This window comes from Dama dama, chromosome 1, assembly GCF_033118175.1.
Source record: "Dama dama isolate Ldn47 chromosome 1, ASM3311817v1, whole genome shotgun sequence".
NCBI lineage: Eukaryota > Metazoa > Chordata > Mammalia > Artiodactyla > Cervidae > Dama > Dama dama.
Genome location: NC_083681.1, coordinates 82,684,605 through 82,699,024, shown reverse-complemented (window position 1 = coordinate 82,699,024; position 14,420 = coordinate 82,684,605). Strand labels below are relative to the sequence as shown.

Sequence of the window (14,420 nt, the reverse complement as noted above, 5' to 3'; positions counted from 1 at the left end):
AGAGGGAGTTTTTGGCCACACCTGAGTTATGACTCGGCAAACCTGACAGAACTCACCACACGACGGGCTGTTCTGGATGAGCCGTCACACGGCGTCTTGCGGTCAGGTGGTCCGTTTTAACCGGGGTCCACTAGAACACCGAAAGTTGTTATCCCAAAGGCTTATACCTCCCACTGAAAACAGTGTGGCCTTGCTGCAGAACCACAGGGCCCTGCGTTGTGATTCTCCCACATGTGCTGTACATACACTCCACACGGAACCTTCTTCCACGTCTGATACTTCTAATACCACAGGGTCAGCTCGGTTGGATCATCCAAGTAGCAGCACTGTTTTCACCACAGCCTGCATCTTCTGCAGAACCCTTCCCTGATCTAAGTCCCATTCAAAGCTGACAGCTTATTTTGTCACCTTATAAGTGGGCAGAAGCAGTATCCCCAGCTGTGAAATATGCCAGCGTCAGGATCCAGAGGCACTGTGACCTCCTTCTGTGTAGTGGGATGTACCATTTTTTAAAGAGGAGACATCCTGGCGTGCCCCTGATTCAGTGGGTTCTTCACAGAATTACCTCCCAATATCTGAAATGTGTGTGAGCCAGGGCCTCTAAAGTGGTGACTACTTTAGCTCATCTGGCTTGATTTGCATGATACCAGTGATCAGTTCAGTTCAGGCGCTCAGTCGTGTCTAACTCTTTGGACTCTTTGGACTGACCCATGGACTGCAGCACGCCAGGCCTCCCTGTCCATCACCAACTCCCAGAGCTTACTCAAACTCATGTCCATCAAGTCAGTGATGCCATCCAACCATCTCATCCTCTATTGTGCCCTTCTCCTCCTGCCCTCAATCTTTCCCAGCATCAGGGTCTTTTTTAATTATCATTGATAGAGCTGACTAATATGGTGGTCTGTGGGAATTACACATCATCCACACTCTCTAACAAAAGGAAAGTGTATTAATACAGTTTCTTGGGGCAAAAGTAAATAATATATACTGTTGTCTCTTTGTGTGAGTTCAAATGTTTCTAATCTCCTTTTCTAACAGTGAAAGGAAAAAAAACACACACTCATCCAATCAGTGACCACAAGCATATATCCGAGACACTGTTCATTTGCTTTTGCAAAGACACTGCATCTGGCATAGAGGCTACAACCGGACCTGCCACTTGGCTGACTTGGAGGAAAGAGACTTTCATTCTTCAGGACTTGCTAGGTTTCTGCAGGGGATACACTGACAAATCAAAGGCCTATGTGACAGAGGCCATTCTTTCTGTGCTCTTCAGATCCTTAAGGCTTGCACTGGTCTCCAGGCTCCCCTCCCACTCCAGTGGGGGTAGGAAAGTCAGCGAAAAGTCTCCGCAAAGACTTACGGTGCTGACGAGATAAACACTGGGGCTCAGAATTTGACAAAGGAAGGGATATTAATAAACATCCCAGGCTCTCGGCTGGACCCCTGGAAGGTTAGACTCTAGAGTGGAGTGGACCAGAGGTAGACAAATGTAACTCCATTTCAAGTCAGTTTCATCTCTGACAAGATGAAGATGATCTGATTTCATGCTATCAGAAGACAGAGTGACCTTTCCCTCCAAAAACAAAAACATCCTGATGGGGAATGAAGTGGGGGAGAAGTTTTCTCCCAGAAAGGCAACTGCCATTTTTTCAGGTAAAATCCAAAGTGATGCCTGTGCTGATGGAGCTCCTGAATATACAATTTGCATTTGACTGCTGGTGTCTTTGGATCCTTTCGTTGAAGTCCGTGATTCAGAGTTGGACAGCTCCGCAAAGCAGACAGCAGATGGAAACCCCCCTGGTCAGTTTCAACGTCGTCTGGGCTGCAAGAGGACCGCGGCCTCGGTTTAGAAGATGTGCGTTTTGTGGCTCCGTCCAGCAGGTGGCGATGTGGCACCGGGAAACTCTGAGCGTGCAGGCCAGCTTTCAGTGTTTTTAAGCTAAACTGGCAACTCCCGTTCTCCTTTTGGGATTCTGGATTAATTTTTGCTGGAATATCCAGACAGGACAGGGAAATGGTTTGGAGACAGTCTGCATGTCTCACGTGAACTAGTTCCTGAGAAATCTGTCTGGTGCTTATGAGATGGGAGTGCAGGAGTGCAAGGCATCCATTCCACAACAGTTCACAGGCGGCACGAGAGGTAAAGAATCCACCTGCCGATGCAAGAGAGGCAAGAGATGCAGGTTCGATCCCTGGGTCGGGAAGATCCCAGAGGAGGAAACGGCAGCCCACTCCAGTACCCTTACCTGGAGAGTCCCATGGACAGAGGAGCCTGGAGGGCTGCAGTCCACGGGGTCGCAAAGAGTCGGACCTGACTGAGCGTGCACCCGCACACACACAACAGACAAAAGTATACCGAGTCCATCCAAAGAGCCTCCTCCAGGAGTTCACATTTCCTTCCTCACCTCACATCTTACCTAACCCCACCGAGTGAATTAGCTGCCTTTCCTCCTACAGAATCACAGTGCAAATCAGGGGACTCAATTAAAGTTGCCCAGGGAAGTTCAGGGTGGTGGGGAAAAGCTGGTGGTGGCCGAAGCATTGGAGCTTCAGCTTCAGTATCAGTCCTCCCAATGAACATTCAGGGTTGATCTCCTTTTGGAATGACTGGGTGATCTCTTTGCAGACCAAGGCACTCTCAAGAATCTTCTCCAGCACCACAGTTCAGAAACATCAGTTCTTTGGTGCGCAGCCTTCTTTACGGTCTAACTCTCACATCCCTACACGACTACTGGGAAAACCATAGCTTTGGCTGTGCGGATCTTTGTCAGCATAGTGATGGCTCTGCTTTTTAATACGCTGCCTAGGTTGGTCATAGCTTTCAATTCAAGGAGCAAGCGTCTTTTAATGTCATGGCTGCAGTCACCATCTGCAGTGATTTTGGAGCCCAAGAAAATAAAAGCTGCCACCACTTCTGCTTTTCTGCCTTCTGTTTGCCGTGAGCTGATAGGAAAGTCTAGCTCGGGTGGAAGGGGGAGGGCAGTGGAGGTAGGAGAGAGAGAAGTGAACTATTAGTCTCTCTTCCCCCGTTAGTCCCTTTCTGCAGGATTATTGCCCAAGTGCCAGCTGGTTCCTCTCTCAAGTACCGCTCAGTGTCTGGTGCAAACCAGGTTCAGGGACTTCTTTCTGACTCCACGCACACGCCTGCATGCCATCCCTCAGTCCTCGGTGCCTTGGACTGCCTGCACCTGAGCCAGAATCTTTCCCCCTCTCAGGGCAAGAAAGGGACTTGGGTGCCTGGATTCAACACAGCTGGAAGTTTAACTCCTCCCCTCCCTGAAATCCCCAGTACATTCACACAAGGTTGTATGGTCTTTGGTTCCCTGGGGGGACAGAGAAGTCTCAGCTCCATCTCTAAGTCTCCCCAAAGGCATCTGAGGTTGAGGGAGAGAGGCAGGGAGAGACCAGGAGTGATGACATACATTTATTTCTGTCTTTGTGTGGCTGGTGGGTAGTTTGGGTTCAAGCAAAAAACCTCCTGCTTCAGTTCACTCAAAGGCAGACAGCGAATAGTAAGGTTTAAAAGCTGACACTGTCGATCTCAGCTCCGGGGACTCCTGCAGTCAGAGCCACGTGGCTTTTCTGCTGGCCACGAGGCTTGCTGCCCCACTGTCGTGAAAACCTTCCTTCCTGCTCCTGTCTAGAAGCTTAGTCACTCAGTCATGCCAGTCAGGTCCGACTCTTTGTGACCCCATAGACTGTAGCCTGCCAGGCTGCTCTGTCCTGGGGATTTCCCAGGCAAGAATACTGGAGTGGGTTGTCATTTCCTCCCCCAGGGGATCTTCCCGACTCAAGGAACGAACCCTAGTCTCCTGTGTCTCCTGCATTACAGGCAGATTCTTTCCTGCTGAGCCATCATCGGGAATGTTCCTGCCTGGAGGAGAGAGGACAGCCTGAGTAACAACAAGGAACCACTGGGATGACTTGTTTTAATCCTTCCTCTTGCCATCCAGACTCATTAAGAAGAGGGCCTGCAGCGAGAGGGAGAGACAAACACTTAATCCTCCCCCTCGCCCATCAGCTGGGGGATGGCATTTGCTCCAAGATGGCAGAGAGTCTTCTCATAAACCCTAACCCATCCCATCCGGATCTCCTTCTTCTTCTCCCAAAATACACCTTGAAAAATTAGTTAGCAAGACACTGAAGCATAATATTTATTGCACTGAAACATAATCATTTATGCTAGTAATAACTTAAATTTACCCAGCACGTTTGATTTTAGTCATTAAGTCAATGATGAGAGACACATATGACCTCTAATGGTTGAAGGGGAAGCTGGGACACAGAAAATAATTTTTTTCATCCTGAAGTCACAAATTAGCAATGAATACAGTGAGAATCAAAACACCAATTGTTCGTTTATTCCTTTTCCCAATAGATTATGTGATTTTGAATGAATTTTATATTATTATTTGCATTTGCAAGAGATAGGCTTTCCCAAAAAGATGAAGTTAAAAAAAGTAAGTTTAAGCAACAGAGAGTAAAGGAAACAGAGCATCTGATCACTCAATCTTAATGTATGTTTCCCCAAGTCATCTTCAGCTGATACGTGTGGGAGACCAAGCCGTGGCCCCTGAAGATACAGCCATGTCCTAATCCCCAGGACCTGTGAATGTTGTCTCATATGACAAAGACTTTGCAGGTGTGATAAATTAAGGATCCCGCGATAGGAAGATTATCCTGCCTTATTTGCATGTGTGCTAAGTCACTTCCATGGTGTCTGACTGTGCGACCCCATGGACTGTATCCCTCCAGGCTCCTCTGTCCATGGGATTCTCCAGGCAAGAACACTGGGGTGGGTTATCATACCCTCCTCCAGGGATCTTCCTGACCCAGGGATCGAACCCAGGTCTCCCTCATTGCGAGCAGATTCTTTACCACCTGGGCCATCTGGGAAGCTCTAATTATTGAGTGGGTCCAAATGTCCTTGGGCTTCCAGGTGGCTCAGTGGTAAAGAGTCAGCAGCCAGAGCAGGAGACGCGGGTTCGATCCCTGGGTCGCGAAGGTCCCCTGGAGGAGGGCATGGCAACCCACTCCAGTCTTCTTGCCTGGAGAATCCCATGGACAGAGGAGCCTGGCGGGCTTCAGCCCATGGGGTCACAGAGTAGACACGACTTAGCGACTACAACAACGACCATCTCATCTGCTTCCCCTCGCTTGTAGGTTGCACCTGATGCACCTTTGCAACCTCCCTGTAAGATGCAGACAGTGACCTATTGAACGAGGGGCACGAACCACCCGGGGCCGGCAGGGGGCTCCTTCAGCATCCAGGCTCCCACCGTGGGGAATGAAGCCCACGGCGTCACTTGCATTGAAGGCAGAGTTGCCATACACCCATGTGAAGGAAACAGAATCACAAGGTTCTTTTACTTACAGATCCCAGAAGCTGGGGTGAGGAGCCAGGGCAAGGGTGGTCCTCTATCTGAAATCATGAGTAAGCAGGGAGGCAGAGGGCGGGGTAGCCAGCATCCAGTACTTCTCAGGGGGTTGAGGCGATGGTTCTTAGACTGAAAACTGGCCCCTGTACATGGAGGGCAGGGAGGAGGGCAAAGAAAGCTGCAGACCGCTCCAAACTGATGAGCAGCAGCTTCATAAGCAACGGCACAACATGCATGGCTTGTGTTGAGAATTCAAAAGACAGGGGGGTCTCTGCATCCTCCTGCCAGAATTTTTTATTGAAATATAGTGAATATACAATATGGTGTTCATTTCAGATGTACAGCAAAGTGATTCAGCTGTATCTTTCAGATTATACTCCATTACAGGTTATTACAAGATATTGCATACAGTTCCCCATGCTGTAGAGTGAACCCTTGGTTCTTATCTATCTGTATCTGTGATTCTATCCTCCTAATTTGTCTCTCTCTTCCTCCCTCACCCTTGGTGACCATACGCTTGTTTTCCGTGTCTGTGAGGCTGTTTCTGACTTGTGTTGATACATAGACTCCTTTGCATTCTTTTTTAGATTCCAAATGTAAGTGCCATCATTCGGTATTTTAAAGTCAAGGGTGTGTCCCTTGACTTTACTATTCCCACTGTGGAAATGGTAGGCAGCATGTCCCTTCCAAGGACAGAGGTGCCCCCGATGGCCAGGTCCAGTTCGAGGGCCAAGAGGTGGTCACGTCCTCCAGATGTTCTCCGCCGGCATTCCACCCTTCATGACCGGCTCTGACGATCTCACATGCCTGCCTCTTCTGCAAGGTGCCCGGAGTGGTCACCGAGAGGCTTCTCGAGCATGAAGGTGGCTTAGGGGGCTGCTCTCTGGCTGCCCTGGAGGCAGACATCACAGCATCACAATGATGCACCCAGATGCCAGAGAACACACAGGTTAGGGTGATTCCCAAAGTAAGTACCAATCGTCCCCACCAGGAGCCCCACGCGCTGGACCCCTGACTCACTAAGTCCCCTAGGCTGGAGCGTGGATCATTCGGGATGGTCACTTGTGTCCTCCTGTGGTTTAATAAACGAAGAAACATTAGTCGACTCGCCAGGTACGAAGACAGACGGCAGCCTGGATGATGGCGCGGGTGTCTCCTGGCAAGGCAGTAATAAATGTCCAAGCCCATCCTGTTTCAGAGCTTTACTCCTTAGAGACATTTCGGTGTTGGTCAAGAGGCGGCTTTGCCAACTATCCTTTCAACCTTGCTGGGTACATTTAGTAACGACTTGCTTATGTGTTGGCTGTCTCCACACAGGTGGATTCCAAGTAAATTACATAACTACTCCAGGAGTATTTGCATTAGGAAAGGAAGCATAACTCCCCACTCCATACCTGGGGGTTGTGCACAATGAATTCCTTCCAAAGAGTACATTAGACTGAGGAGAGAGAAAAAAGCAACTTCACAGGAGAGAAATCTGATAAACACGACTTTGCTCAGGTGGGCAAGGCTAACTTCAGGCCACAAAGCATGTTGGTAGTATGCACCCCTGACACGATGTGACACTATTTTTGTTTGTATTTCCTGATATTTATTTATTTTTATTATTTATGGAAGTATGCTTGAGTTACTATATTAGTTTCAGGTACAAAACAGTGATTCAATATTATTATTATTATATAATTATATATTTACTATAATTATAATAATTATTATTCAATATTATTATTCATTTGATTTTAATTGAAGTATCATCGATTTATAGTATGTAAGTTTCAGGAGTGTGGCACATCATCGTATATATATATATATATAAACATATCTCTATATATTCATGTCTCTATATATGTATATACATGTCTATGTAGATATATATGTGTATGTTGTTGTTGTTTAGTCATTAAGTCATGTATGACTCTTTTGAGACCCCATGGATTGTAGCCTGCCAGTCTCCTCTCTCCATGGGATTTCCCAGGCAAAAACACTGGAGTGGGTTGCCATTTCTTTCTCCTATATATGTGTATATGTATATATATTTTTACAGATTCCCCTACAGGTTGTTACAAAACATTGAAAAAAAAACACAAACAACAACAAAAAAACAAAATATTGATTATATTGAGTATAGTCCCCTTTATATCCTTGTTAGTTATCTATTTCATATATAGCACTGTGTGCATGCTAATTCCAACCTTCTAATTTATGCCTCCCTAGACCCCCTCTTGAACTATGGTGTTGGAGGAGACTCTTGAGGGTCCCTTGGACTCCAAGGAGATCCAACCAGTCCATCCTAAAGGAAATCAGTCCTGGGTGTTCATTGGGAGGACTGATGTTGAAGCTGAAACTCCAATCCTTTGGCCAGCTGATGCAAAGAACTGACTCATTTGAAGACCCTGATGCTGGGAAAGATTGAGGGCAGGAGGAGAAGGGGACAACAGAGGATGGGATGGTTGTGTGGCATCACTGACTCAATGCACAGGAGCTTGAGCAAACTCTGGGAGTTGGTGATGGACAGGGAGCCCTGGCGAGCTGCGGTCCATGGGGTCGCAAAGAATCGGACAGGACTGAGCGACTGAACTGAACTGAACTGAGACCCCCTCTCCCCTTTCGTAACCATAAGTTTGCTTCCTGTGTCTGTGGGTCTCTTTCCATTTTGGAAATAAATTCATTTGTATTTTTTATTTTAGAGTCCACAGATAAGCAATATCATGTATTTGTCTCCGTCTGACTTCCTTCACTTAGTATGACAATCTCTAGGTCCCTCCTAGTTGCTTCTGATGGTGTCACTTCATTGTTTTCATGGCTGATTCATATTCCATCACATGCATGTACCACATCTTCGTTATCCATTCATCTGCCGATGGACATTTAGCATGCCTCCATCTCTTGGCTACAAAATGACACTTTGCCTCTGTGATTTTACTCTCCAAAACCCACAGCCCCAGTCCAATGAGTATTAGAAAAAAACATCAGACAAATTCCAGTAGAAAGGCATTTTACAAGATAGTTGACCAGTACACTTCCTGTCAAGGTCATAAAATACAAGAAAAGTCTGAGAAACTGTCACAAGCAAGAGAAGTCTAAGCAGACTGAACAATGGAGCAGGAAAAGGATTTCAGGAGAGACACTAGGAAATCTCTATAAAGTAACATGGTATTTAAGATAGCCCCCCAGTAGCCTATAAATACATGGAAGATGGATATTACCCTCTGAATTTCAGGAAACATATATCCTGACAGTTTGGATCATATGAGGAGTTTGGAAATTCTAAAAGATTTCATTTGAGATCATTTCTAAACAAGCATTTAGCAACCCACTCCAGGTGGCACAGTGGTAAAGAGTCTGCCTGCCAATGTAGGAGATCAAGATATGCAGGTTCGATCCCTGGATTGGGAAGATCCTTGGAAAAGGAAATGGCAACCCACTCCAGCATTCTTGCCTGGAAAACTCCATGGACAGAGGAGCCTGGTGGGCTACAGTCCATGGGGTTGCAAAGAGTCGGACACGACTGGGCAATTGATCCACACATCTAAGATTAACTGCAGCCCAAAGTTTTGCTACTGATGAGCCTACATATTTTCTAAGCCCTTAACTTCCATGTGTCAGACATTGTGGATAATGAGAAGAAAAAGTCTTGGATCCTGCCTTTAAGCAACTGAACTTAGTTGGGGGGGATAGGGAAGATGAAAAAATAAAAACAATGGCTACTTTTATTGTCATAAAACTGAGTATTATTAATCTTTGTTCACATTGCTTAACTTTAAAATAGGTATAATAGCCCACCTCACAGATTTGTTAAAACCAGTTCCTTCGTGTGCCTAGAAAAATGCTACATGCATAGGAAGTAGTCAGTAACATTAATTATTATTGTTGTTGATGAGATTGGCCATTACAGAATTTAGAGACCTGTCATCATTGCCAGTGGAGTAACAATTCCATAGGTGATTCCCTGAACAGCTGGGGTGTAGACTGAATTCTCACTCTTTTTCATCCTTAACACTCACCTTTCTTGCATCCGGCAGGTTTAGAAATAGTCCTTCTTACCACATTCTATGTTTTTTTCTTAATATCATACATAATGGATTTCAGGGTACAGTTGAATTCAGTGATGCTGGAAATCCCCTGTGGGTACTTACAAGTGAAGCTTGCAGTGTGCATGGCCACCAACGAGCCTTCAGAATCAAACACTGGGAAGCCAGAAGATCCAAAGTAAAAAGCGGTGTTATGGGTCACCACATCAGGCTGGGGGACTGTCTCCTGGAAGCTTCTTTGTGTGTGCATGTGGATGTACTGCGTACAAGCCCCACACCCATCTGCGGCTCTAGCCCGAATGTGTTCCAAGTATGTCTCTTCCCGCTGATTCTGAGGGATCACAGCACAGGCATCAGAATACTTCACGTCTCCATCCGGATGGCCAACAATACACGCCCGTCTGCTGTCTGGTTCAGGATCATTTCCATTGTATAACCCCTCAGGTACTTGCTGTCCATTCCTCTTCAGTTTCAGAACTGGGTAATCAAGCTCTACATCAGATGTCTCAAACCAACGCTCAACGGAAAAGCAGTGCTTATTTTCATCTTCAGCCTTCTCATAAGCAAATGTCACCTTAACACACCGACCGAGTGTACGTGCACACTCACGTGCCTCTATGTCTTCTCCCACACTCTGGTATATTACATGCCGACAAGTGGAAATGCACAACCCTTTCAAAACAAGGCAAGTGGCAGAACCCACACTCTTCCTGCTGTGCCGTGAAAGGTGCCCGACCGAGTCACCGAGCCCAGAAAGAAGTGTGTGCACTTCAGCCCGAGCACGGTTTCTGGTCAGTTTCCCAAAGTCTGTTTTAGGCACTTCAAACAATATTTCCCCCCGTGTTATATCCAAATTATTCTCAAAGTTTTATTCTAATTTGATCACTTTCTCTTTCCAAACTAGGGTGTTTGTCTGCCATGACTGTTTCAACACACAAGGCTTTATTTCCTGTGACTCAGAATTTCTAGCAGCTGGTGCCCGGGCGTCTGTGGCTTTTTCAACCTCGACCTGAGAATTCTCAGTGGCTGGTGCCCTGGCTTTCATGTTTTTTTTTTTTTTAACCTCAATCTGAAAGAGCTTGCCCTCTAAATCATTGACTCACTGTGAGCTGTCCTAAACGGCTCTCAGGTTTTCAATGAGGGTCCAATCACTCTTCTCCAGAAGGGGAAGAAATCCGCCATCCGCAGACACAGCCTTCTTATGCTTTCTCCTTTGAAAGCATAGACGCAGAGTTTGTACCCGTCTTTGTGGAGTTGCCTGCGTTTGAGAAGAGTTTTTCTGGTCTTCGCAACTGCGTGAATATAAACATTGACACAGTCAGCTGATGGCTTGTCAAACCGACCAAATACCTGTTCCTCTTTCCCTGTCTCGCTTCTCTTTCGTGAAAAGGTAACTCACGTGGCAGTTTTCAGGGAAACACCTGAGAGGCATTCCAAGGTCTAAGAATCTGTCAATTCCTTCTGTGCCATATCCCAGCTTTTCTTTGCCAGGATGAGTTTTTATCGCCTTTCTGACAACCCCGAGAGTGTTGAGGGCCTCCCAGAAGCTCCCCCATCATTACATGTGAGCCTGTGCTTCCTTCCTTTGTTTTGCTTGATGTTTATATCGAGGGTAACATAAATTGTCTTTTCTGGGGACACAATTTGGTCTCTGGGTCCTTCAGCCTGGGTGTTGTCTATACTCTCTGAACTTGTCTTAGCGTCCATCTCCATTTGAGAAGTATTGGAATTATCCTGCTGGTCTTCACTGACCTAAACAGAAATGTTAAATACTTTAAAATTATGAATGCAACAATAGTCTTTTATTTCTGTTTGCTGCATACCATTCACAAAGTTTTTCATGGAAACTCAGAATGAATATGAAAAGGCCAGTGAATATAATTAAATCAGAATTTGAGTTGGGATCCAACATATAAGCCCAGTTTCCTGTCTTATCAGTTAGATAAGTTCTTAACACTGCTATACCGATACAGTGTTTTTGGAGAAATATAAGGAAAGAAGCAACTTTTCCCCAAGTGCATCAAAAACAGAGATACTTAAATCTGCCAGCTCTCAGAGTGTTTGTTACCTTGGGTCTTGGTTATAATTTTAAACTACAAATTTTTTACTTTTTTTTTGAGCATAGTGATGATTTCCACCAAAAATTTCTCAGTCTTCTTGTTGAAAAATTCAAGGAGCACTGTAGGCTCAGAAAAAGAGATGATGGTTTGTTATGATAACAGAGTCCAGTTAGTAGGAAGAGCCATGACTTAATGTCTGTAAACTTGAGGCCAAGTCTTCATTCCAATTCTGCCTTAGGCAACAACTCACTTTTTCTCGCTTCTCATTAACAAATTGAGGAAAATAAAATTCTCTCTTCTTGCCTAACAAGTTTATGGTAAGAACAAACATCTTAAAAATTGTTTTATAAACTGTGATGCACTATGCAAATATAGATTATGCCTGTTACTGAATAGATCAGCCATGTTAGGGGATGGCATATATTTTCATGCTATGACATAGCATTCATATTATTTTCACTCTATGGCTTATTTTAATATGTTATATTTGATTTTATGGCTGTTGTTCAGGAAGTATTGCAACTTTTTTTTTTTTGGTTGAAGTTTCCTTTGATTTAGCAAAGAGTTTTATTAAAACATCTTCCTCCCACCATCCAACTAAAACAAGAAGAATAAAATGGATGAGACATATTTTAAATTATTTACTATTTCCTACGAACAATGAAGTCATTTATTGGCAAGAAGGTCTATGAAGCCCAGTTTCAAGGATGGCTAAGTTTAATGCTGGTATATTCCGCAAATAGTGTTTATAAACATACCTTAGTAAAGCACTGCTCACTACTGGTCTTCCTCTTCTCATCTGGGTCCTTCTGTGACTCGGGCTGCTCAGAGTTCATGATGGCTTGCAGATGAACACACAGTTCAGCTGAAACGTGTTTCAGAAAGCGTCAAGTTACAGCAGTATCTTCACGGCTATCATTAATTGGGACTAAGATTAACAGGGACCCCCTAACCCACCTGTCCTCTTCAGCTCCACCCTCACTTTCCTTAGAGATGCTAATTTAGCATGTAGACAGTTTATCCACTAATTACAATGACCCGAACAATAAAAGCTCCTTTTTATAGAGCAGCACACTAAAGACTTTACAAAAATTATCTCTAATTGCCAGTGCAGTTATACCACGTAGGTATACCTTCGTGTATATACTGCGTAGGTATACTTTCATTTTGCAGACGCAGAAAGTATAACTTAGATGACTTGCCCAAGGCCAGACCTACAAAGCAGAGATGGAATTCAGATGCCTGGATAAATACCTTACAGATGGATTTTCTCTTGGAGAATTGAAAAGTGTTCTAGATACACCGATGTTAAAATTTGACCTCCATTTAAGACGGAGACAATACCAAGATGATATCATTATAGGAAGACAGATGGGAAGAGAACTCTGTCATACCACGAAGACAAAACAAACTTAAAGTTAGAGCCTGCCCAAGAAGATAGTGAGGAACTTCAGCTGCACCTTTAGTTTTTAAAGAGGTGCTTCCCCGTCTGTCTTCCTGCTGATACCTCCCCAGAAGAGAATGAACAATGTAAACAAAACAGTGAAATTTTCAGTAGTGATACACACCACTAGAAAATTAAAGTTGAGGACAGTAGCAGCTGCTTGTCTTCAGAATCCCAACATGTGTCGCAAAGCCTGGCACAGGGCAAGCCCTCAGCAAAGAAGCATTCACAAAGACACAATCAATGAGTGACTGAGGTGGCCTGTGAGGAACTGTTTGCTAACTGCTTTTCATAGACTACCTCATGTAATTCTTACAGCCCTCTGAGATACACTAATCCTATGTCACTAATAAAGACTTGGAACACCCAGACAGGTCAAACTATTTACTCGAGGTCACAAAGCCCCAGAAAGTATATTTCTCATAACTTTTGATGATTAACATATTCAAACAGAAAAACAAGAGAATGGTACAATGCTGCTGCTGCTGAGTCACTTCAGTCGTGTCCGACTCTGTGCGACCCCATAGACGGCAGCCCACCAGGCTCCCTTTCCCTGGGATTCTCCAGGCAAGAACATGAGAGTGGGTTGCCATTTCCTTCTCCAATGTGTGAAAGTGAAAAGTGAAAGTGAAGTCGCTCAGTCGTGTCCGACCCTTAGCGACCCCGTAGACTGCAGCCCACCAGGCTCCTCCATCCATGGGATCCGCCAGGCAAGAGTACTGGAGTGGGGTGCCGTTGCCCTCTCCGAATGGTGCAAGGAGCCTCTGCATACTCACAACATAGGGTCACGTGCCCTTTTCATTTGCTTGTGTACATCACCCTTGTGTTTTACTACATTAATTTACAGTTAGAAACATCACCACGTGTTCACCCTGATTGCCGCTTTCCCTCTTTAAAAATTTTGGACTTTTTCTTATATCATCACAAAACTCATTTACTCAGACCAAGATGCCATTGAAGGATACATAAGCTGTTTTTAATTTTTGAGTCTGTTCTGTTCTAAAAAACATTGATTTATTGAAGAAAACAGAGACGCTGTAGTGGGTCACCCCCTGGGTGGCTTCTTCCCCTTAGCGCTTACTTCAGCTTCCAGCTCCTGCGTTTCTGGTCAAGAAGGTACCTTCAGGCTGTGCTGATTCTACCCACTGTTTCACAGCAGAGCCTGAGCGCTGGCTTCATCGTTTACGGGGACTGCGCTTACCAAGAAACTCCATTCAGCCTCTCTGAGCCTCAGTTCACTGTGCGCAAGGTGAGCGATGGTTCTCAGGCTGCCTTTCTGCCCGGCTTCCCCCTCCCTCCTCTGTCTCCGCTCCCCCTCCTTCCCCCTCCCCTCTCCCCTCACCCCTTTTCTCCTCCCCTCCCCCTCCTCTCCCTCTCCCCCATCCCCTCCCTCTCCCCTCCCTCTCCCCTCTCCCCTCCCTCTCCCCTCACCCCTTCTTCTCCCCTCCCCCACCCCTCCCTCTCCCCACCCTCCCCCTCTCCCCCGTCCCCTCCCTCCTCCCCT

The 14,420-nt window shown here is 45.5% G+C and overlaps 1 protein-coding gene and 1 pseudogene across 1 annotated transcript; both read right to left on the bottom strand.

Moving 5' to 3' along the window:
* Positions 1-9,358: 9,358 nt before the first annotated feature.
* Positions 9,359-10,277, bottom strand: LOC133040918 (serine protease FAM111A-like; the record flags this gene model as incomplete). Its single annotated transcript, XM_061121221.1, is given in 2 exon segments — positions 9,359-9,442; positions 9,444-10,277. Coding segments are annotated over 2 exon segments (918 nt in total), but the record flags the coding sequence as incomplete, so codon positions are not given.
* Positions 10,261-12,362, bottom strand: LOC133064317 (serine protease FAM111A-like; annotated as a pseudogene).
* Positions 12,363-14,420: the final 2,058 nt, after the last annotated feature.